Genomic DNA, 25,374 nt, shown 5'->3' with positions numbered 1-25,374 from the left:
GATATTACTTGTTTTGCCATCCAGCTTGTCCTATTGCAAAAGGATAGTGAACACCACAAAAATGTGCAGAGCTGTATATATATATATATATATAAAATATATGTCGATCATGTTTATACATCAATATTATAGAAGTAATGTAGAACAGAAGTGCACCGTGCTCTTATATCAGCATTTCAGGCGGCTTTACCCATAATGCGTTTCCCAATTCTCGCCTGCTGACGGTCGTATCCACAGTGCTGTGTTGTATGTTAATTGTTGGCAATCACAGTCACACTATTGTTTGTATGTTTTTTACTTTTTTTTTTTTTCACTCATTCTAAATTCATCCAAATGGGCGGCACATTGGTTAGCACTGCAGCCTTTCAGCGCTGAAGTCCTGAGTTCAAATCCCACCAAGGACAACATCTGCAAGGAGTTTATATGTTCTCCCCTTGTTTGTGTGGGTTTCCTCCGGGTACTCTGGTTTCCTCCCATATTCCAAAGACATACTGATAGGGAATCTAGATTTTGTGCCCCATCGGGGACAGTGCCAATAATGTCTGTAAAGCGGTGTGGAATTAATGGCGCTACATAATAATGAGTAAAATAAATAAATAAAATATTCTAATCCATTCGTGCCTTCAGGTCCACGTATACTAGCTTGTTGCTGACATATTATATATTCAACTGGTAGAGCTTTCATATTGATAGGATCATGGTCAACAATGTGATAATGGTGAGGCAGTTGTCTAAGATCTGATCATATGATCAAATTGGTGCACTACTTAAGATGGCACAGGAGTAATCCTACCTGCACCCTGAAGAAGCTACACATGCAAACGCATAATTGGACCCGTGATGGCATTTTTAGCATTATTTTTTGTGTTCTTTTTCCTGTTCAAAAATTCTCCAGCCTGATGTTACTTTAAAGTCTACAGTAAAATACTAAGTCATCTGCATGCACAGAAGATGTAAGGAGGTGGAGACATAAGCCAAAAGCAACTAACCAAATAATCTGTTAACACAACAGAAAGTGAGCAGATGCCATTAAAAGTCAGCAGCATGGACAGTATGGTCCAATCTGAAAAGTAATCACTTCACTAGAATGTGTGTAAGGGCTAGCTCACATGAACATATACACTGGAAGAGTGCTATCTGATGTTTTATCTGGTAGCACTATATTATACTCTGGGGCAGTGCTGACCACATTTTTTTTCTCATATCAATTTGGCATGATAAAAATATTGCAGCATACTGCAAGTTGCTGCCCAAATTGGATGCCACTCACCCATTCAAGTCTATGGGTGTGTGGAAAACATCAGACTGCACTCAGATGACATGTGCTACGATTCTCTTATCTGAGAGAATCAGATCACACTAAGCTGACACTCTGATCAAACTAAAATCAGAGTTTGATCAGAGCGTTAGTAACATAACTGATCCGATTCTCTTGCATGGGAGAATATATACTCGTGCAAGCCACAGCCACCGATTCCCATGGTAACCTCTGTGAAGAGCCACCAGCTGTGAACTGCGGTGAATTCTGTAAGGTCAGCACAGTTCACAGCTGGCCGGCTCACACGCTGTCCTCTGTGGCTCACATAGAGGTTACCGTGAGAACCGTTTGCCGAAACCTACCGTTACCTTAACGGCGTCACTGCTCATCACTGCCGTTGATGCTAACATTACTCTCAGTGTGTTCCAGCGGCCGTGGAGAGCGGTAACGTTACTGAGGTCACCATTCATCACAGCCTCCAGATGTAGCAGAGTTGGGGATCGTTGTGGGACATCCATTTTATGGATAAACCCGGACAGATAAGCTTAATGGCATCCCCACTTATCACTGCCGCTGGTTCTCACGCTACTCTCTGTGTTCCAGTGGCCGTGGAGAGCGGTAATGTTACTGAGGTCACCACTCATCACAGCCTCCAGATGTAGCAGAGTTGGGGATCGTCGTGAGACATCTATTTTATGGATAAACCCGGACAGATAACCTTAACCCCTTCATGACCTTGGGATTTTACGTTTTTCCGTGTTCGCTTTTCACTCCTCTCCTTCCCAGAGCCATAACTTTTTTATTTTTCAATCAATTTGGCCATGTGAGGGCTTATTTTTTGCGGGACGAGTTGTACTTTTGAACGACACCATTGGTTTTAGCATGTCGTGTACTAGAAAACGGGAAAAAAATTCCAAGTGCGGTGAAATTGCAAAAAAGTGCAATCCCACACTTGTTTTTTGTTTGGCTTTTTTGCTAGGTTCACTAAATGCTAAAACTGACCTGCCATTATGATTCTCCAGGTCAGTACGAGTTCATAGACACCTTAAATGACTAGGTTATTTTTTACCTAAGTGGTGAAAAAAAATTCCAAACTTTGCTTAAAAAAAAAAAAAAAAAAAATTGCGCCATTTTCCGATACTCGTAGCGTCTCCATTTTTCATGATCTGGGGTCGGTTGAGGGCTTATTTTTTGTGTGCCGAGATGACGTTTTTAATGATAGCATTTTGGTGCTGATACGCTCTTTTGATCGCCCGTTATTGCATTTTAATGCAATGTCGCGGCGACCAAAAAAATGTAATTCTGGCGTTTCGCATTTTTTTCTCGCTACACCGTTAGTCATCAGGTTAATGCTTTTTTTAATTGATAGATCGGGCGATTCTGAGCACGGCGATACCAAATATGTGTAGATTTGATTTTTTTTTTATTCATTTATCTTGATTGGGGCGAAAGGGGGGTGATTTAAACTTTTATATTTTTTTTATTTTTTTCACATTTTTTTTAAACTTTTTTTTTTACTTTTGCCATGCTTCAATAGCCTCCATGGGAGGCTAGAAGCAGGCACAGCACGATCGGCACTGCTACATAGCAGCGATCATCAGATCGCTGCTATGTAGCAGAATTGCAGGTGTGCTGTGAGCGCCGACCACAAGGTGGCGCTCACAGCTGCCGAGGATCAGTAACCATAGAGGTCTCAAGGACCTCTATGGTTACTATTCTGAAGCATCGCCGACCCCCGATCATGTGACGGGGGTCGGCGATTACGTCATTTCCGGCCGCCCGGCCGGATATGGTAGTTAAATGCCGCTGTCTGCGATTGACAGCGGCATTTAACTAGATAATAGGTGCGGGCAGATCGCGATTCTGCCCGCGCCTATTACGGGCACATGTCAGCTGTTCAAAACAGCTGACATGTCCCGGCTTTGATGCGGGCTCACCGCGGAGCCCTGCATCAAAGCAGGGGATCTGACCTCGGACGTACTATCCCGTCCGAGGTCAGAAAGGGGTTAATGGTGTCACAGCTTATCACTGCCGCTGGTTCTCACGCTACTCTCTGTGTTCCAGTGGCCGTGGAGAGCCGTAACGTTACTGATGTCACAACTCATCACAGTCTCCAGATGTAGCAGAGTTGGGGATCGTCATGGGACATCCATATTTTGGATAAACCTGTACAGGTATGGAGGTTTTTTTGTAATAAATGGGTAAAATAGGGTAATTGTCGGGGAGTGCGTTTTATAATTCAAGGACTTTTCTGTGTATGTGTTTCTTTCTTTCGACTACTGAGTTAGTAATGGGGGTGCCTGACAGACACCTCTCCATTACTAACACCTGGGCTTGATGTCAGCAGACATCACGCAACTGACATTAACCTCTGAACTATTACCCCAATTGCCACCACAACAGGGCAATCAGGAACAGCTGAGGCTAAGTGTAACAATCGGCATATCTAATGAATTCACAATTTCTTGGGTGGCTAATGGCTTGTGTTATTAGTCTGGGAAGGGTCAAATATCCATTGCCCTTCCTAACCTATTAATATCAGCCTGCAGCTGTCTGCTTAGCCTATGCTAGTTATTAAAGACCCCAAGTCATTTTTTTTACAGTTTCCCCTAGCTGAGACCGATATTAATATGCTGGAAAGGTCCATGGATATTGGTCCCTTCTCAGCATAATAAGACCAGCTCACAGCTGCCTGCTTTCCCTCAACTGGTTATTACAAAATAGGGGGGCTCACGTTTTTTTCCATTTATTAGTTAAATACATGTACCGTAAACTATATAGGAATGGCATCAATTATGTGTATCACGGGTATCTTTCTATCGTTCTATCTATACCTGTATATCAGATTTATTAATTAGTTTAAAAACTAGCTTTAAATTACATAGAGAATTACAGTTTGTAAAAGATGATGCTAAAAACGTATTGCAGTGAATTGAATACGAATGTCATATGGATGCCAGTTGAGAAAAATCAGTGTAATCGCATGCCACTTATCCTACTTTTCTGGATCAACATCAGACCAATTTTTTATAGGCTAGTGTGACTCCAGCCTTAAATAGCAGCTAGTGTCCCCTATTGTATACAACTCAATATATTGCTTTAGACTACAGCTGTAAATAGTTAAAATCAATAAAAATCAATCAGTGGCGCTACAAAATGGCAATGTGTAACCCAAGCCTTTTAAGAACTGTCACACTAATACAGTAATTGAGGAATAAACATATTGGGCTGTCACCTTTAACCCCTTTCTGCCATCAGACGTACTATTCCGTCCATGTGGGGTGGGCTTTACTTCCCACGGATGGAATAGTACGTCATAGGCGATCGGCCGCGCTCACGGGGGGAGCGCCGCCGATCGCGGCCGGGTGTCAGCTGCTTATCGCAGCTGACATCCGGCACTATGTGCCAGGAGCGGTCACGGACCGCCCCCGGCACATTAACCCCCGGCACACCACGATCAAACATGATCGCGATGTGCCGGCGGTGCAGGGAAGCTTCCCGCAGGGAGGGGGCTCCCTGCGGGCTTCCCTGAGACCCCCGCAGCAACGCGATGTGATCGCGTTGCTCCGGGGGTCTCTCACCTCCTCCCTGCAGAAAGTCCCGGATCCAAGATGGCCGCGGATCCGGGTCCTGCAGGGAGGGAGGTGGCTTACCAAGTGCCTGCTCAGAGCAGGCACTTGGTAACGCTGCAGTGCTGTTTGACAGATCGGTGATCTGTCAGAGTGCTATGCAAACTGGCAGATCACCGATCTGTATTGTCCCCCCCTGGGACAAAGTAAAAAAGTAAAAAAATTTTTTTACAAGTGTGTAAAAAAAAAAAAAAAAAAATCCTAAATAATGAAAAAAAAAAAAAATATTATTCCCATAAATACATTTCTTTATCTAAATAAAAAAAAAAAAAAACAATAAAAGTACACATATTTAGTATCGCCGCGTCCGTAACGACCCGACTTATAAAACTGGCCCACTAGTTAACCCCTTCAGTAAACACCGTAAGAAAAAAAAAAAAAAAAAACGAGGCAAAAAACAACGCTTTATTATCATACCGCCGAACAAAAAGTGGAATAACACGCGATCAAAAAGACAGATATAAATAACCATGGTACCTCTGAAAGCGTCATCTTGTCCCGCAAAAAATGAGCCGCCATACAGCATCATCAGCGAAAAAATTAAAAAGTTATAGTCCTCAGAATAAAGCGATGCAAAAATAATTATTTTTTCTATAAAATAGTTTTTATCGTATAAAAGCGCCAAAACATAAAAAAATGATATAAATGAGGTGTCGCTGTAATCGTACTGACCCGAAGAATAAAACTGCTTTATCAATTTTACCAAACGCGGAACGGTATAAACGCCTCCCCCAAAAGAAATTCATGAATAGCTGGTTTTTGCTAATTCTGCCTCACAAAAATCGGAATAAAAAGCGATCAAAAAATGTCACGTGCCCGAAAGTGTTACCAATAAAAACGTCAACTCGTCCCGCAAAAAACAAGACCTCACATGACTCTGTGGACTCAAATATGGAAAAATTATAGCTCTCAAAATGTGGTAACGCAAAAAATATTTTTTGCAATAAAAAGCGTCTTTCAGTGAGTGACGGCTGCCAATCATAAAAATCCGCTAAAAAACCCGCTATAAAAGTAAATCAAACCCCCCTTCATTACCCCCTTAGTTAGGGAAAAATAAAAAAAATTTAAAAAATGTATTTATTTCCATTTTCCCGTTAGGGCTAGGGTTAGGGGTAGGGTTAGGGCTAGGGTTAGGACTAGGGCTAGGGTTAGGGCTAGGGTTAGGGCTAGGGTTAGGGCTAGAGTTAGGGCTAGGGTTAGGGCTAGGGTTAAGGCTACAGTTAGGGTTAAGGCTACATTTAGGGTTAAGGCTACAGTTAGGGTTAAGGCTACAGTTAGGGTTGGGGCTACAGTTAGGGTTAGGATTACATTTGCGGTTGGGATTTGGATTATGGGTGTGTCTGGGTTAGAGGTGTGGTTAGGGTTACCATTGGAATTAGGGTTAGGGGTGTGTTTGGGTTAGGGTTTCAGTTATAATTGGGGGGTTTCCACTGTTTAGACACATCAGGGGCTCTCCAAACGCGACATGGCGTCCGAACTCAATTCCAGCCAATTCTGCGTTGAAAAAGTAAAACAGTGCTCCTTCCCTTCCGAGCTCTCCCGTGTGCCCAAACAGGAGTTCACCCCAACATATGGGGTATCAGCGTACTCAGGACAAATTGGACAACAACTTTTGGGGTCCAATTTCTCCTGTTACCCTTGGGAAAATACAAAACTGGGGACTAAAAAATAAGTTTTGTGGGAAAAAAAAGATTTTTTAATTTTCACGGCTCTGCGTTATAAACTGTAGTGAAACACTTGGGGGCTCAAAGTTCTCACAACACATCTAGATAAGTTCCTTTAGGGGTCTAGTTTCCAATATGGGGTCACTTGTGGGGGGTTTCTACTGTTTACGTACATTAGGGGCTCTGCAAACGCAATGTGATGCCTGCAGACCATTCCATCTAAGTCTGTATTTCAAATGGCGCTCCTTCCCTTCCGAGCCTTCCCATGCGCCCAAACGGTGGTTCCCCCCACATATGGGGTATCAGCGCACTCAGGACAAATTGGACAACAAATTTTGGGGTCCAATTTCTCCTGTTACCCTTGGGAAAATACAAAACTGGGGGCTAAAAAATAATATTTGTGGGAAAAAATTTTTGTTTTATTTTTACGGCTCTGCATTATAAACTTCTGTGAAGCTCTTGGTGGGTCAAAGTGCTCACCACACATCTAGATAAGTTCCTTAGGGGGTCTACTTTCCAAAATGGTGTCACTTGTGGGGGGTTTCAATATTAGGCACATCAGTGGCTCTCCAAACGCAACATGGCGTCTCATCTCAATTCCTGTGAATTTTGCATTGAAAAGTCAAACGGCGCTCCTTCCCTTCCGAGCTCTCCCATGCGCCCAAACAGTGGTTTACCCCCACATATGGGGTATCAGCGTACTCAGGACAAATTGTACAACAACTTTTTGGTTCCAATTTCTTCTCTTACCATTGGGAAAATAAAAAAATCGGGGGCGAAAAGATCATTTTTTTTCACAAAAATTATTTTTTATTTTTACGGTTCTGCATTATAAACTTCTGTGAAGCACTTGGTGGGTCAAAGTGCTCACCACACCTCTAGATAAGTTCCTTAGGGGGTCTACTTTCCAAAATGGTGTCACTTGTGGGGGGTTTCAATGTTTAGGCACATCAGTGGCTCTTCAAACGCAATATGGCGTACCATCTCAATTCCTATCAATTTTGCATTGAAAGGTCAAACGGCGCTCCTTCCCTTCCGAGGTCTCCCATGCGCCCAAACAGTGGTTTACCCCCACATATGGGGTATCAGAGTACTCAGGACAAATTGTGCAACAACTTTTTGGTTCCAATTTCTTCTCTTACCATTGGGAAAATAAAAAATTGGGGGCGAAAAGATAATTTTTGTGAAAAAAATTTTTTTTTTATTTTTACGGTTCTGCATTATAAACTTCTGTGAAGCACTTGGTGGGTCAAAGTGCTCACCACACCTCTAGATAAGTTCCTTAGGGGGTCTACTTTCCAAAATGGTGTCACTTGGGTTTCAATGTTTAGGCACATCAGTGGCTCTCCGAACGCAACATGGCGTCCCATCTCAATTCCAGTCAATTTTGCATTAAAAAGTCAAATGGCGCTCCTTCACTTCCAAGCTCTGTCATGCGCCCAAACAGTGGTTTACCTCCACTTATGGGGTATCGGCGTACTCAGGACAAATTGTACAACAAGGTTTGGGGTCCATTTTCTCCTGTAACTCTTGGCAAAATAAAACAAATTGGAGCTGAAGTAAATTTTTTGTGAAAAAAAGTTAAATGTTAATTTTTATTTAAACATTCCAAAAATTCCTGTGAAACACCTGAAGGGTTAATAAACTTCTTGAATGTGGTTTTGAGAACCTTGAGGGGTGCAGCTTTTAGAATGGTGTCACACTTGGGTATTTTCTATCATATAGACCCCTCAAAATGACTTCAAATGAGATGTGGTCCCTAAAATAAAATGGTGTTGTAAAAATGAGAAATTGCTGGTCAACTTTTAACCCTTACCTTTATAACTCCCTAACAAAAAAAATTTTGGTTCCAAAATTGTGCTGATGTAAAGTAGACATGTGGGAAATGTTATTTATTAAGTATTTTGTGTGACATATCTCTGTGATTTAATTGCATAAAAATTCAAAGTTGGAAAATTGCAAAATTTTCAAAATTTTCGCCATGTTTCCGTTTTTTTCACAAATAAACGCAGGTAATATCAAAGAAATTTTACCACTATCATGAAGTACAATATGTCACGAGAAAACAATGTCAGAATCACCGGGATCCGTTGAAGCGTTCCAGAGTTATAACCTCATAAAGGGATAGTGGTCAGAATTGTAAAAATTGGCCCGGTCCATAACGTGCAAACCACCCTTGGGGGTAAAGGGGTTAATTAACTAATTTGACACTTACCTAGAGTGGAAGGATTCAAGCAAGACACAAGATCATCACTTGCCTAGAAGAAATAAATATATTTAATAAGTTTTAAAAATTTTATTATTAGAAAATATTTTTAAAAATCTACATTTGAAGCATTAAATATTTATTGAAATATGCTAGTACTTAAAATTACAGGGGACTGTAGGGAGTAAGAAAGACACCATGAATTTATAACTTATACACTTAGGATGTCACCAGATTTTGGGCTGTACGGGCGACTTATCAACATTTGTACAAAGGGAAAGTAGAGCAGTTGCTCATTGCGTCCAAGTAGATTACATCCTTAGGCCTCATCAGTCATGTGAGTACCACGCATGTGTTCATGCCCATATTTTAGAGTTAAAACCCACTTTAGTCGGTGGTGCAGTTTCCATGTCTGTACTTTTACGGACCGTGGGTACAGAAAAAAACAAAAATCATGAAGGCATGTCTGTTTCTGATCTAAGTCTGACAGCAAAACCACCCACAAATCTGTGTATTAATGATACTCTCACACAGCAACTGGTGCAATCCGTGATCTGCCTTTATTTATTACTGTGTGACCATGATGAGGTTTGGGTGGGTTTCTGGAACGCAGAGTACTACAGTTGCAGTAGGGTGTGCTTTCTTTTTTAATCAGCATAAACTGACCTGCGGTGCGTGTTTCCAATCCACAACATGTCATCTTTCCTTGCGGAAACGCTGACTTTTTTGTGCAGAATTTACCCATAGACTTAATTAGATGCAGAAAATACGCAAGTAAAAACCCGCACATGTGTTTGTAATGCATTTTCGGGGTGGAAACGTTTCAAAAACTACTGTAATCCTTACATGACTATATCAATAACATTTTGTCAAAGCCAAATACCAGGAAATATCAAAAGAAAGCAGCTTTTTTTTTTTTAAAACATGACATCTCAAAAAGAGGCAAACATGCTGAATCAAAAACGCGATAAAAACGCATGTAAAAAATAACAACTTACTCAATCTGATCTAATACTGAAGATACCAAAAAGCAGAAAAAAAATTGCCTGGCCCTCAATGGGTTAATGGTACCTAGGAATTCATTTAAAATGACATTTCTCTCATTATATTCTCTTAGTTATCTATAGTAATACATTTTCAGGGATTCTCTGCGGCCACCATACAGATCTTAGGTGTTTTCCCCTATGCATTTCCATTGAAGCTTTGCACGTGTCACTCTTACAGGGTTGTATACTTGTGCCATACTGTCTTCTGGTTTATGCTATGACTGTACTCGTGTTCTGTTACCGGAAAATGTATTATATAGCTGTGACTAAGGATTAGATCAGTATAACCTCACACTAACTAAGTATCTTACCTCATCCTGGGCACCTGTGCCGGATGCGGCTGGCGTGGGGCAGGAACAGGTTTGATGGCTCTCGCTTATTCTTGAGTGAGCCTGACTGGGATCTTCTGAGGAGAAGTTCTCTAAATCCAGCTCGGTGCATTCAACTGGTGCATGAGACCAGTGCTGCTTCTCTGATGCACAGGAATGAGTCTGTGCTGGAGGTGGCTCCACCACACCTTGGTTGGACTCCGCAGAAGCTCCACAGCCGGAGAAGCAGTCACTACAACCTGAGTTTCGGATCAATGGCTGAGTCTCCGACACACTTCGGGAATAGTGAGACTTCACAGGTGGAGAAGGTATGGCATAAATCTCCATGGATGGCGGCAGGGAACATAACGCGGTGGCAACAGTGCAGGAATTTGAGGTATTAATCTTTGATATCACATTTACTTCTTCTAGTTGCCCTGCTATGAAACAAATGAAACATTTTGAATATATTTAGACTAATTTCTCATTTCCTCTCTGGTATTACTGCTAAAAGATCAATTTAATTTCATGCTCTTTATGGGGTCTTTACACATTTAAAGGAAACCTGTCATGTCTGATAATGCTATTAACCTGTAGATATAGTTTTAATCTATAGGTTAATAGCATTATGAAAGTGCCCGGCCACTGTACTGAAAGTGTGGCATCTGAAAATAAACTTTATTTCTCCCAGGAACCATCAGTTTCCTGTCTTACAGATGTGCCAGGAGCAATTACAGTTACTGCTTACAGCACTGACTGACTGACAGTCGGCTATCAAGGGCATCAGTGTAAAGCTGGCTGTCAGTCAGTGTTGGTATGTGCTCACAGCCACCACTCTCACTGCTGAGAGTGGTGACTGGAGTTCTCTGGGCATGCCTCCATGACTGAAAGCCAGCGGGTCACGGGTGAAATAAATTTAACTTTCTTCCCAGTGTCGCACTTTAACACTAGGACTACTGGTATAGTCATTTTGACTATTTACTTGCAGTAGTTCTAGTCGGGGTCACGAGTCCAGTAGTCTAGTGTTAAGTAATGCGGACGGGCACCTTCATTTCGCTATTAACTTGCAGATTAACCAACTTAAATTAAGCCAATTTTTTCTCCTATTACTGCTGCTCCAAAGTATTCCAATCTGTTGTTTTTTTAACTCACCAAGGATCTGGGCCTCTTAATTTGGTGCTAATATTTATCACGGGGGAGTTGCTCACGAATGCAGAGCAGCCTAAAGCCACCCCTGTTTGATAAAGACCATAAAATGTGGCACTAAATAAAAAAAATGCCCGTTTCTCTCAAACTGTATGGTGGATTTAGAAAAAAGGAAAAAAACTAAATACTTGAGGGAGCAGCAGGTATAAAATAAGAGTAAAAACTGACCGCTTGTGACCTGGTAACAGGTCGTCTTTAGAGGGATTTTATTTTTATTTGTATGCATTTTATTGCAGAAGGGGCCCAGCCACATAGGGTTTATCTGCAATAACAGGACAAATGTAACAATAGGTTTAGTAAAAAGAAAAAAATAACATTTTATTTTTAATTTCACAAAACCCTTTTTGTTGCAGAAAGACCATTCTAACTCACCTGCCTCCCAAAATGTAAAGAAGCCGTCTCATCTCACACATTTATGGCATATCCACAGGGCATTAAAAAAAAGACAAACTAAACCTAATTAGCAACATAATCTCGGATTTTACGTCCCCTTTTTTAACCGTAAACCAAAGTATCAAATCTGTGCGGGTAACATATCCTAATCCTACTCACACTGCTATTTCCTGGCAGATGAAAGCTGCACTCCCCGGAAACTATTTCCACCAAATAGACACTTTCTACTATATTCTGCTCCTGAACAATGCTTCATACTGTACTATGCATCCACAAGCACTGACAGATTGGCCATCATCTTGCGATAGTTAACACTGTTCTACAATATGACCACCACTATTAAAGTGGCTGCATCCAGCACACGTGGCCAGAGAGTAAGATGTTTCCAATATTTGGTAACAGCAGATCAAACTACTTGATACCAAAGCAATATATTTACGAAAATAAACTGGGGACCAATTTACGAACATAGCCATTCTCCATACAAAGAATGGAGCAACGACGCCAAGACATACATGTCCACTATAAGCAAGACTTACATGGATCAGCTTGTTCTAAAAGTGTTGTCCAGGGGATTCACATTATATCAAAGAGGTTCATGAGAAAATACCCTCACCAACCTTCTGCAGCTCTCGATCCGATGTTTACTTGGTCCTTGTAAATGTCTGCTCAGCCAATTACCGGCCGCAGAGGTAACTTGCCATAGTCAGAGATTATCTGAGGAGGGATAACCATCTAATTCCAGAGTGAGATGTCAGGACCGCGACATAGAGACCAACAAGGACCAGAAAAGTGGGAGGTGCGGGGGATCAATGGGGATAAGTCACTTATTTTACTACTTCTTTTACTGGACAACCCTTTTTACACAGATGTGATGGCTAACACCGAAGTGGACCAGAGAGTCGAAAAAACATTGTGGAGGGGAATAAAGATTTGTCACTTAGAAGTGGGGTTCTGCCTTTCTCATGTATTATATGATGTGTAGACCTCAGAAATGCTTGGGATGAGCAATATAAAAGTGAAAGCTTCACCTTGTACTTGGCCAGAAATGCCAGTTGTACCAAAACAGCATGGAGGGATTTGTTGTTCACTAGGGCAGTGCGCACACTCTCCTCGTCCTTCATCCAACTGACCAGGTTGCCCTACAAAATCCTGTGACCTACGGAAAACTGCAAGATAATATGTTGAACAGTGCAAGTTTACTCAATTCATGAAATCTTTTACAAAGTTAGAATCGCTCAATGCAAAAAAAAAGAATACCCAAAAGAAAGTACTGGCAAAGAAGAGGTCATTTTATGGAGATCAAGACCATAACTAGGAGCCACATTATTGCATTTAATTCAAATGTATAATGTGATCCCAGAAACTCACTCCGCTTTTCTGCGCACACACACTGATTACGAGCAAACAGGTCACAGGTGATGATGTTACCTTTAGTAGCCATTAAAACCCATTTGTGTCAACTTCTGTGCATGTTATCAGGCCAAAATCACCAGGGTATGTGAACTTTTGATCAGGGTCATTTGTATGTTTTTGTTGTCATTATGATTTAAAAAGAGAAAACACAGTAGTTTGACAGTAAATGGCTTCACCCAACCACTAACCATGAGTGGAGGAAAAGTTTTGGTGTTATCATTCATATTCTCTGAAAAAAGGCCAAGAAAGCAAAAATTCTGCCGGGGTATGTAAACTTTTGAACACAACTGTATAAATATATTCGCAGTTGAGCTCAGCTGGTGACAAGGTCACCTTCTGCTCAGTTGACAGACCTTGGTTTTGTGAGATTTCAAGGTTCAGCTAAGACAAATTGTATGGGTTTGTGTATGTATCTATATATATAAATGTACACACAGTCATGGCCAAAAGTGTTGGCACCCTTGACATTGTTCCAGGAAATGATTCCAATTGCACGTTTTGTTATACATGTTTATTTCCATTGTGTGAATTGGAAAGAAACAAAAAATAGAGAAAGGGTCTCAGACAGTTCTCGTCTCCTCTTTCTGTTCTCCATGCTTAGCGTGGCACACACAGACAAACAATGCAAACCATTAGTCAACTTCTCTACTTTTTATCTGGTTTTAGACCATGACTAAGACTCTCTAGTCTAAACGCGCCAGTCTTGTACCTCCCTGGACTTCACTTGTGCAACCAACATGTATTCTTTTTAATAATAATCTAATAAATTAGATTTTTTTTCCCCATTTCCGATTTTCAAATTGCCCGCACCTGCTACTTGCCACAGGTGAGTTAAACGAGCATAACATGCGTGAAACAAAGTTGTTGACCTATAATTTTGGAAAGGTGCCATCATTTTTGTCGGGCCTATTTTGGGGGTTTTGTGTAAAATGATGTCCAATTTGCATTTTTTTCTCAGTTGTTTTATGTTCTTCCAATGCACACAAAGGAAATAAACATGTGTACAACAAAACATGTGTCATTGAAAATAATTTTCTGGGAGAAATATTTCATTTTCTGAAACAATTTCAAGCGTGCCAACACTTTCGGCCATAACAGTGTATGTGTATATAGTCCTAGATGTACGTACTGTATACAGTGCCTTGCGAAAGTATTCGGCCCCTAGAACTTTTCAACCTTTTCCCACATATCATGCTTCAACATGAAGATACCAAATGTAAATTTTTGGTGAAGAATCAACATCAAGTGGAACACAATTGTGAAGTTGAGCGAAATTTATTGGTTATTTTCACTTTTTTTGGAAATTCAAAAACTGAAAAGTGGGGCGTGCAATATTATTTGGCCCGTTTACTTTCAGTGCAGCAAACTCACTCCAGAAGTTCATTCTGGATCTCTGAATGATCCAATGTTGTCCTAAATGCCTAATGATGATAAATATAATCCACCTGTGGGTAATCAAGTCTCCGTATAAATGCACCTGCTCTGTGATAGTCTCAGGGTTCTGTTTGAAGCACAGAGAGCATCCTGAAGACCAAGGAACACAACAGGCAGGTCTGTGATACTGTTGTGGAGAAGTTTAAAGCCGGATTTGGATACAAAATGATTTCCAAAACTTGAAATATCCCAAGGAGCATTGTGCAAGCGATCATATTGAAATGGAAGGAGTATCATACCACTGCAAATCTACCAAGACCCGGTCGTTCTTCTAAACTTTCATCTCAAACAAGAGATGTGGCAGCGCGGGGATGATCCATTTTTCTCCTATCTAAGTGTGTATCTCAAACAAGAAGGAGACTGATCAGGGATGCAGCCAAGATATCCATAAAGTGTTGTTTAAAGTTTGCAACAAGGCACCTGGGAAACACACCAAACATGTGGAAGAAGGTGCTCTGGTCAGATGAAACCAAAATCGAACTTTTTGGCAACAATGCTAAACGATATGTTTAGCGTAAAAGCAACACAGCTCATCACCCTGAACACACCATCCCCACTGTCAAACATGGTGGTGGCAGCATCATGGTTTGGGCCTGCTTTTCTTCAGCAGGGACAGGGAAGATGGTTAAAATTGATAGGAAGATGGATGGAGCCAAATACAGGACCATTCTTGAAGAAAACCTGTTGGAGTCTGCAAAAGACCTGAGACTGGGATGGAGATTTGTCTTCCAACAAGACAATGATCCCAAACAAAAGCAAAATGTACAATGGAATGATTCACAAATAAACGTATCCACGTGTTAGAATGGCCAAGTCAAAGTCCAGACTACAATTGAGAATCTGTGGAAAGAGCTGAAAACTGCTGTTCACAAACGATCTCCATCAAACCTCACTGAGCTCGAGCTGTTTGCCAAGGAAGAATGTGCAAGAATTTCAGTCTCTCGATGTACAAAACTGATGGAGACATACCCCAAGCGACTTGCAGCTGTAATCGCAGCAAAAGGTGGTGCAACAAAGTATTAAGTTAAAGGGGCCGATTAATATTGCACGCCCCACTTTTCGAATTGCCACAAAAATTTTAAATAACCAATAAATTTCGTTGAACTTCACAATTGTGTTCCACTTGTTATTGATTCTTCACCAAAAATTTATATTTGGTATCTTTATGTTTGAAGCATGATATGTGGGAAAAGGTTGAAAAGTTCCAGGAGGCCGAATACTTTCGCAAGGCACTGTATTTTCAGTGCTAACACAGGGGACTGGTCCCGGGATTAGGATAAGCACCATATGCCTATCGTGTCATTATTTGCTGTAATGACGTATGATTGTCTATGTAATATATTTACTTTTTACAGTACCCATGGGGCTTAGTGTGTATAACCATTGTGCCTATTTGCTAGATATAGAGTCTTATTACAGCATTTTATGTCCTACCACAGACTGACTGATAACCGGGATTAATACAGCTTAAATGTGAGCCGTTACTGGAGAGCAATATATTGGCACTGAGAAATACCATCACGAAAAGATTGAAAAAAACATAACACAACTTACCGCGGTGGAACTGACGTTTCAAGAAGCGTCCACAACAAATCACTGAGAAGGTCACCAATGTTACCAAAATTAATGACAGGGCCACCATTATAATAGCCACTAGAAGTACAGGATCCCGAGGAGAAGGGGTAGTACTGGTAGGCTGCCCCGGCCCAGACTTGGGGTAACCTGTAATATCAGAAATGATTCACACTTCAGTCTTGTAATATAAGCCCACTGTTAGAACATTATACAGTACATAGACAGAGAACTTACACTGGCTCTCTGTCCGCGGAGTGTGAGCCGTACATGGGAAGCACTCAAGCTCACGAAATCCACCTATCCGGGTTTTACTGTAAAACCTGAAAAAAAAATAATGAAATGATATTTACTGACGCTCCTACTCTCTGCAAAATGTGTAATCCATACTGGCATGTGATCTTTCCAAACATCACCACATTCCTGAGGCACATGCCACCGAGGCGGACCAACCAGCTGCTCTGGGCGGACGCTTGGTTAGGGGGATCCAGACCTTTCTTCCAGTTGGGTTGCCCGGTTTAAAAAAAAAATTTGTAAAAGCGAGAAGCTCTGGTCACCGGAAGGTCCTCTGTCTCTCTCTGACAAAGGACAGTGTTCCAAGTGTCGGCACTTAAAAAGAGCAGTGTATGGAGGGATCTGGCAAGACTTACTGATTAAAGGACATTATCATTTTCTCAGCAGGGCAATCCTTATAATAATATCTCAATTTCTATTAGGTGACAGTAACCCCTGTAAAGCCCTCCTCTCCAGGACAATTGCATTTTTAACACACAAGAGAAGAAAAAACTGTCTTTGGGTGGCAGCACCATAACTACTAAGGCTATTTAGAACTTTGCTTGATCCCTCCTGTGTGCATATTGTACTCATGCCTTATTGTGCCATATTCTACATTAAAAGCAACCTGACACCAGTTTTTTTGGCTATACAATATGTCCAACATCATTAACGTCATAAGAATGGTGTTTATTCAACCCCTTTATATCTTCAGATGTGTTCCTACATACCTACAGTGTCTCCACACTGCGATCACCTCTTCTAACTGCATGTAAGTACATGACGTCTCTCCATCATCCACACAATGCCTGAAGTCTCGCCCAGAGCAGTGGAATCACTGGCTGTTCAGTAGGGTACAGTGAGGTGCGTGGGCGCGAGACTTCGGGCACTGTGTGGAATGGGGAGAGACATTATCCACTTACATGCATTTAGAGGAGACGGCGTTTCAAGCGACCATGGTGGCATTTGATGGGACCGAAGTGGCGGTGATCACAATCTAGAAACACCCATCAGGCATGACCATGCAATTTACAAGAAGGGCGAGACAAGTATACAACACTTTTTCTGACGTTTGCAGGGGCCTCTTTCTTATGTTCTTAAAGTTAATGGCCAAGGTTTAAAGCTACAAGACTGGTGACAGGATCCTTCTGAAGATAATATCACTGAAGTACAGGCAGGCCCGTATTTACAACCAGGCACCGGAGGACCAGTGTATAGAGCAGCGAGTTGCTGGGGCGGGCGGCAGCACCAGGATCAAGATTTTTTTCTTCAAAAACTTCCCTCTTGTCCCCAGGACTCTATAAGAAAACAGGAATCTTTGCAGAGGAAGAGGGGTTTTAGGCGGGGGTCGGGTAGTGTCCCTATATTGATTTGTATTAGCATCTTTAAAGGGAATATGACAGATTATGCCGCTATAAGATGCGGCCACTGCCTTTCAGAGCTGATATACAGCATTCTATAATGCTGTAGATAAGCCCCAGGTCCGACCTGCAAGTGAAGAAAAATAAGTTATATTATACTCACCCAGGGGGCAGTCCAGTCTAATGGGCGTTGCAGATCTGGGTCTGGCGCCTCCCATCTTCTTGGGAAGCCGCCCTCCTGCTTCTTCATCGCTCCCTGGCATCGCGCTCCTGTGCAAGCACACTTATATGTCCTGTTGAGGGCAGAGTAAAGTACTGCAGTGCTCAGGCGCCGGGAAAGGTCAGAGAGGCGCTGCGCCTGCACACTGCAGTACTTTACTCTGCCCTCAACAGGGCAGAACAGTATGCCTGCGCAGGAGCGCTGATGCTAGGGAGCGATGAAGAAGCAGGAGGGCGGCGTCGCAAGACCTGCGACACCCATCGGACCGGACCGCCCTCCGGGTGAGTATAATATAACTTATTTTTCTTCTTTTGCAGTTCGGATCGGGGGCTTATCTACAGTATTCAAGAATGCTGTAGATAAGCCCTGAAAGGCAGTGGCCACATCTTATAGCGGCAAAATCTGCTGACAGGTTCCCTTTAAGGCCATAATATAAATAATTCTCCATGCGCCCCCTCACTTCTGGAGTCAGTGGAGCTCCAATCAGCTTGATGTGTGGCGTGAAAAGGGTCAGCTTCAGGTAGGATCACTATGGGAAACAGGTAAGAGTGGTGTGGGATCACTATGGAAAAGAAGACAGCATGGAGTGGGATTACTATGGAAAAAGAAGGCAGCATGGAGTGGGATTACTATGGAAAAAGAAGGCAGCATGGAGTGGGATTACTATGGAAAAAGGAGGCAGCAGGGGGTGGAATCACTTTGGAAAACAGGACAGCATGGAGTGAGATCACTATGGGAAATGGGTCAGCGTGAGGTTGGTTCACTACGGTAGATGGGTCAGTGTGAGATGGGATCACTATGAAAAAGAGGGTAGCGTGGGATGAAATCAATATGAAAAGGAGCAGCATGGTATGGAATCATTATGGAAAAAGGGGGCAGCATGGGGTGGGATCACTATAGGAAACTGGTCAGCATAGGGTGGGATTACCATGGGAAAAGGGTCAGCATAAAGGTGGGATCACTATGAAAAAGGGGGCAGCATGAGGTAGGATCATTATGGGAACAGAGGGCAGTGTGGGATGGGATCACTATGGGAAAGGGGTGAATGTGAGGTGGGATCACTATGAAAAACGAGTCAGGGTGGGAGCACCATGGAAAACATGTCAGCATAAGGCGTAATTACTATATCAAACTGAAAAGGGGTCAGAATGGCATCACTGTGGAAAATGGGGCAACGTGGGGTGGGATCTTTATAGAATATGGGGCGCGTGCAGGGACTCAATGTACAGATGGGGGAGCGGGTGGGTGAGTGTGGTGAGATCACTGGAAAATGGGTTGGCGTAGGCTGGGATCACTATGGAAAAGGGATCAGCGTGGGTTAAGCTCTGTATGGAAAAGAGGGCAGCATGGGGTGGCCTTGAAATAGAAAAGGGGGCAGTATGAGGTGGGCTCAGTATGAAAAAGGGAACAGCGTGGGTGGCTCAGTATAGAGAAAGGGCTACATGGGCCCACTATGCAGAAGGGTAACATGAGGGACACAGTTTGAGGAAGGGGCAGCATGGGGTGGGGACAGTGTTGAAATTGTAGTTCATAAGTGAGGCGGGTACGGTGAGAATAATTCATAAGGGGGATGAGGTGGTGGTCATAGCATGTAAGGGGACATTGTGGAGGTCATGTTATATAAGGGGGATGGTGTGGAGGTCATAGTACAAAAGGGGACGGTGTGGAGGTCATAGTATGTAAGGGGAGACGGTGTGGAGGCCATGTACCATAAGAGGGACAATGTGGGGCTACTTTTTGTGCTGGGATCAGAGTGAGCTGCAGTTATTTATTTTGGGCACAACGTAGGAATTATTTAAAGGGAATCTGACAGGTGATTTTTTTTTATATCATATTAATGGAATCCTGAAATTAGGGTTTGGGCAGGTCTTTCAGACTATGTAACATTGCTTAAAGGGAACCTGTCACCTGAATTTGGCGGGACTGGTTTTGGGTCATATGGGCGGAGTTTTTGGGTGTTTGATTCACCCTTTCCTTACCCGCTGTCTGCATGCTGGCTGCAATATTGGATTGAAGTTCATTCTCTGTCCTCCGTAGTACATGCCTGCACAAGGCAAGATTACCTTGCGCAGGCGTGTACTATGGAGGACAGAGAATGAACTTCAATCCAATATTGCAGCCAGCATGCAGACAGCGGGTAAGGAAAGGGTGAATCAAACACCCAAAAACTCCGCCCATATGACCCAAAACCAGTCCCGCCAATTTCAGGTGACAGAGTCCTTTTAAGCTTCGAACAATTCAAAATCATGCGATAATTAGACCGATATATGACTTGCATATTAAGTAAACTAGTGAGCAGCTTCCAAACTGAAGTTGCTTGAGGAATGGTCGGGTCACTTCATTTAAACACTTTGCATCTTTGGAGACCCGAAATCTGATCAGCAAGTAATATGTACCCTGCAGCGCATATGTTCAATCTTTTTAGAGTTTAACGCTTTTTGAGGTGGGTTATGGAGTGGATTGGCCCGGAAAAGATGTCGTGTGCACGTACCCTTAGGCTGTGTGCACACGTTGCGGTTTTTTGCTATAAAAACTAGATAAAAATGCATAAAAAATGCATACATATGCATGCCATCAATTATAATGCATTCTGCAATTTTTGTGCATACTGCACATGATGCGTTTTTTTCCACAAAAAAAACCTGCATCATGTTCATTAATTTTGCGGATTTTTCGCGTTTTCCCCGCTATTTAATGCATTGGGAAGCTCCGGAAAAAAGTGTGAAAAAAACGCACAAAAACCGCGTCAAAAACACGCATAAAACGCGTCAAAAATGCGAGAAAAACACATGCGGATTTCTTGTAGAAAATTGTCTGGTTTTCTTCAGGAATTTTCTGCAAGAAATCCTGACGCGTGCACATACACTTAGTCTGACTTAACAGTAGGGGGTGTGACAACTTAAAAGTCCCTAGGTCAGCATGAACACCAAATATGGCCCTGAATAAACGGAGGCATGTGGTATCCCACAAAGTGACCATTTCTACGGGATACCGGATATATAGTGGGTTTTCATGTAAATGCTGTGAATTTTTATGTGGACTGTGCATTTTAAATGTGAGACCTGCTAATCTCCTCACAGGCTTGATCAGGTGACCCAGCTCTGTTTTAATATGCAGAAGGTTCTAGAAAAACGCCTCAGGGCTATCAGCCAATGACTGCAGCTCTACAGTCACAAAGAAGGGGGAGGAGCCAAGTCCTGTGAGATAGTTTTAATTTGAAGGGGCAGTTGGTCGGACATCTTGAGTAGAGGAAGCCATTTTGTAGGTGAAGGTATTACCGACCTTCTTCCTTCCTGCTTTGCTTAAAAAGGGGACTGACACGATAAGGGGAGTTAATAGTCTTCATATGAGGAAGACTACCATTGCATCTCTAGGAGGAAGAATTGCCCCAGGGCAGAAACAGAGCACAGTGCTGAAGAAGAAATATTCAGACTTAATAAAACCAAAGGTTACTAAGATCTGCCTGTCTGCAGGTACACAGCAATCATCAACTGTGAGTGTAATCCTGTACCTCAGTTTCCTGCTGTTTGTAAATAATAATTTGCCCCATTACCTTCAGCAAAAAGACTTCTGTTTTAAATTCTTATGAATGCTTCATGACCGGGGCTCAAATGCACCAACTACTACCACCATCAGCATCTTCTGCCTAGAGGCAGTTGCTGTGCAAACCTTGTATTGTGGAGTTTCCAATGTGTGTATGTAATTTGAGAAGGAAAGACTCTTCTCCTGACAGAAAGCTTGGCCACCGTAAGATACATCATAGCCTGCCAGGAGCACAACCCTCAGCCGTACACCACATGAGAACGCTACAGGTATAAAATCTAAAAAATAGAATTTTAGTTGATATCACTTTGTTGAGTGTGAATTGTAAAAGTGGTGGCGGCAAGTTCCACAAGTAGCCAAGTTGTCCAAACTTATCTTCCTGTTTGTATATAACGACCTACTAAGTTGGGACAACCCATCTATGGAAGGGACTTGGAGCTCAGTAAAAAAAAACAAAAAACAACATACTACATATAAGCAAAAACCTTTAATGTGAATCGTGACTAATAAGAGTGATTCAGAGGTTGTCACTGAGCTGTTTCACAAGTTATCAATAATGTTTGCTGACTTCCAGGTATCTTACAATATGCCAGTCTGAGAGGACAAACTAAGACCCAAAAGCAGGACAATAATTAAAATGTTTCGAAATTGATGCTTACCCCGGCAGGCAATCCCCACAGATAGCGTTAGATACTAAAGAGCAGTTCACTTTTAGACTGCGGTTAATTACTGCACAATTGAGGCAGCGCAGGCAGTGGTGATGTCCTCGCTCTTCTTTGTATCTCCCTGGCCTACAAGGCAGACACTGACTTTCTCGCCCACTGCCGCAGTCCTACGAGAAGACAGGGAAACAGAAATACTTGTGAGAGTGTAGAAATACATGAGAGAGTGCAGCAATACATGTATTGTGCGAAAAGTGTCTAATCCTTTTTTAAATGCTGTTATAGCCTCTGTCATCACTAGTGCTTGAGGTTGGGCATTCCCCTGCTCTAACTATAAAGAATCCTTTCTTACTTAGATGACTTTCTTCCACAGGTAATGAATGTCCTCTAGTTCTTTGTAAGGTCTTTGGCCAGTCCTTTGTATTGACCACAAATGTATTTAGACATATAAAGGAGATCTCCTGAGACATCTTTTTTTGTAAGCTAAACAAGCCCGCCTTTTCCAATTTCTCATAATAGGAGAGAACTTATACCATACCATGTAATAATCTAGTTACCCACCTTTGAACTGACTCTAACTTCCCAAGATCAATTTTAAAATGTGTAGCCCAAAACTGGGTCCCATATTCTAGATGTGGCCTCACAAGGGATTTACAGAGAGGTAATAAAACACTTGGACCATGGGGCTTTATCTCTTTTTATACACCCTATAATCTTTTTGCTTTTGCGGCTGCTGCTTGGCATTGAGTACTGCTGCTCGGCTTACTTGTAACCAGAATACCCAAGTCCTTCTCCTGTTCTGTAGTCCCGAGTATACACCCATTTAATGTATAAGCAGCAATAGGATTACTCCGTCCTAGGTGCATTACTCTACATTTATTGACATTAAATCTCATCTGCCGTGTGTCGGCCCATGCAGATATCTTGTCCAGATTCCTGCGTTCCCCAAGGCTGACTTTATCCCATTTAGAGAATGTACCATTCACAACAACTCTTTTCCCTTAACCAGTTTTTACCACTATACAAATAGTGTCCCCTAGTCCTTGCTTCTGCAGCTTTAGTATACGGCTGTTATGTAGACATTTGATGTATGTACAGGACACTTTCCTGTTCAGATGCATACAACAAGAATCTCTGCAAACTCAGTCTGAAAAGAGACATAGCCTTTTTCAATAAGATACAAGTTTCTAGTGTACATGCACGCGGTCTACAGAATCCTTACCTCAGAAAGCTCGTAACCTGCTCCACATTGTTTGCATGGGATGCATTTTCCTTGTTCATTCTCAAATTCACCTTCCGCACAGTCTGCAGCCTCTGAACTGACCAAGTGTAGCTGTAATAAAGCAAGAAATAGGTTGTATCTTTAGCGTCTAATCTGCCAACTCAAGCAAGCCTGAATTTATCCTCAAGATGTAACCACCCCCTCCAGAGGGTCCACGGTAACTCAAATAGTGGGTTGATTGCTGGGACCCCATACTGTAAATGATTTAAAGGGACTGTCAGCACAGAATGACTGTTCAAACTATGTCCTGACGCTCGGTGCTTCATGGCGGGGCCAATCATTAATATACACCTTCCCACCTGTTTGTTTTCCCTCTATGTCCACTCCCCCTCTTCTTTGATTGACAGGTAAGCCTTCATAGAGCCAGAAAAAGGAGACAGATTAAAACCAACCAAGGTGTATGTGGAACCAGAAATGTACATGCACTATATAATAAGACATATGTGTATGTTTTTCTCAATATCTGACATGAAATCAGAATAAACCTTTCCTGTTTTAGGTCAATTAGGATTACCATAATTATTAATATTTGCCAAATGCCAGAATAATGAGAGAGAGAATGTTCTAAGGCATTTGTATTACTTATTGCAAAGTCAAAAGTTTACATACAGTATTACTATGCCTTTAAACAATTCTGGACTGCCCATATGATGAGGTCAATTGTTTGTAAGCCTCTTGTAGGTTTTTTGGCAACATCTGAGATAATTAGAGACACACCTGTGGATGTATTGTAATGCCCACCTGAAACACACTTTTTCTTTGTGTAGCATCATGGGAAAGTCTAAATAAATCAGCCAAGGTATCAGGAAAAGAATAGTGGACTTGCACAAGTCTGGCTCATCCTAGGGTACAATTTCAAGATACCTGAAGGTGCCTCTTTCATCTTTACAATTATACGCAAGTACAAACTAGATGGCAATGTCCAGCCATCATACCGCTCAGGAAGGAGAAGGGTTCTGTGTCCTAGAGATGAACGTGCTTTTTTCAGAAATGTGCATATCAACCCAAGGACAAAAGCAAAAGACCTTGTGAAGATGATGGCGGAAGCTGGTAAGATTGTGTCAATATCCACAGTGAATCGAGTACTGTATCAACATCAACATGGGCTGAAAGGCCAGGAAGAAGCCATTACTCCAAAAGAAACTTAAAAAGCCAGATCAATCTTTGCAAATGCACGCAGTAGAAAAGACCTTAATTTTTGGAGACAGGTCCTGTGGTCTGATGAAACTAAAATAAAACTTTTTGGGCATAATGACCAAAGTTACGTTTGGAGGAAAAAAGGAGCAGCTTGGAAGCTTAAGAACACCATCCCCACTGTGAAACACGGGGGCTGGAAGCATCATGTTGTGGGGTTTTTTTTTGCTGCAAAACAATGAAATGGATGTAAACTTTTGACTTTACAGTAATAAAAATGCCTTAAAACATTCTTTCGCTCTCTCATTATTCTGGCATTTGGCAAATATTAATAATTATGGTAATCCTAATTGACCTAAAACGGGAAAGATTTATTCTGATTTCATGTCAGTTATCGAGAAAAACATGAATATGTGTCTTTTTATATAGTGGATGGAAACTTCTGGTTTCAACTGTAAATGATTGGCCCCGCCATGAAGGACCGAGTGCCTGTTCTTGGTTTCGGCAATCATTCTTGCCTCGTAGAGTGACTATTTCTACATATTCTTAGATCTAGAGTGAAAACTTGACATTTTTTTTATTAAAAAAAAAAACTAGACCGATATTCAGCAGGGTGAAAAGTTTGTTAACAAATGTGTTGGAGCTTCTGACTCTTCCAGATTCCATCGGATTGGATGGGATAAATAGCTGTGCATGACATGTCATTTTTCCTGTAAAGGATAAACTGAAACTATATTAGAATTCGACATTCTCCATTCCAAGTCAAT

The 25,374-nt window shown here is 41.9% G+C and overlaps 1 protein-coding gene across 2 annotated transcripts in view; it reads right to left on the bottom strand.

Moving 5' to 3' along the window:
• Window positions 1-25,374, bottom strand: part of EDA2R (ectodysplasin A2 receptor) — a 54,703-nt gene that overhangs the window by 10,513 nt on the left and 18,816 nt on the right. The window contains exons 3-9 of one of the 2 annotated variants that reach the window (XM_069747364.1): window positions 23,414-23,524; window positions 22,189-22,361; window positions 16,370-16,455; window positions 16,115-16,282; window positions 12,742-12,879; window positions 10,115-10,551; window positions 8,767-8,809 (exon numbers count right to left, since the gene is read on the bottom strand). In XM_069747364.1, coding sequence (XP_069603465.1) covers window positions 8,767-8,809; window positions 10,115-10,551; window positions 12,742-12,879; window positions 16,115-16,282; window positions 16,370-16,455; window positions 22,189-22,361; window positions 23,414-23,524 — 1,156 coding nt within the window. The remainder of the gene's footprint in view (window positions 1-8,766; window positions 8,810-10,114; window positions 10,552-12,741; window positions 12,880-16,114; window positions 16,283-16,369; window positions 16,456-22,188; window positions 22,362-23,413; window positions 23,525-25,374) is intronic. The other variant, XM_069747365.1, reaches the window with a different exon arrangement.

Source organism: Ranitomeya imitator, chromosome 2 (genome assembly GCF_032444005.1).
Source record: "Ranitomeya imitator isolate aRanImi1 chromosome 2, aRanImi1.pri, whole genome shotgun sequence".
Lineage (NCBI taxonomy): Eukaryota > Metazoa > Chordata > Amphibia > Anura > Dendrobatidae > Ranitomeya > Ranitomeya imitator.
This window is presented reverse-complemented; position numbering and strand designations above follow the sequence as displayed.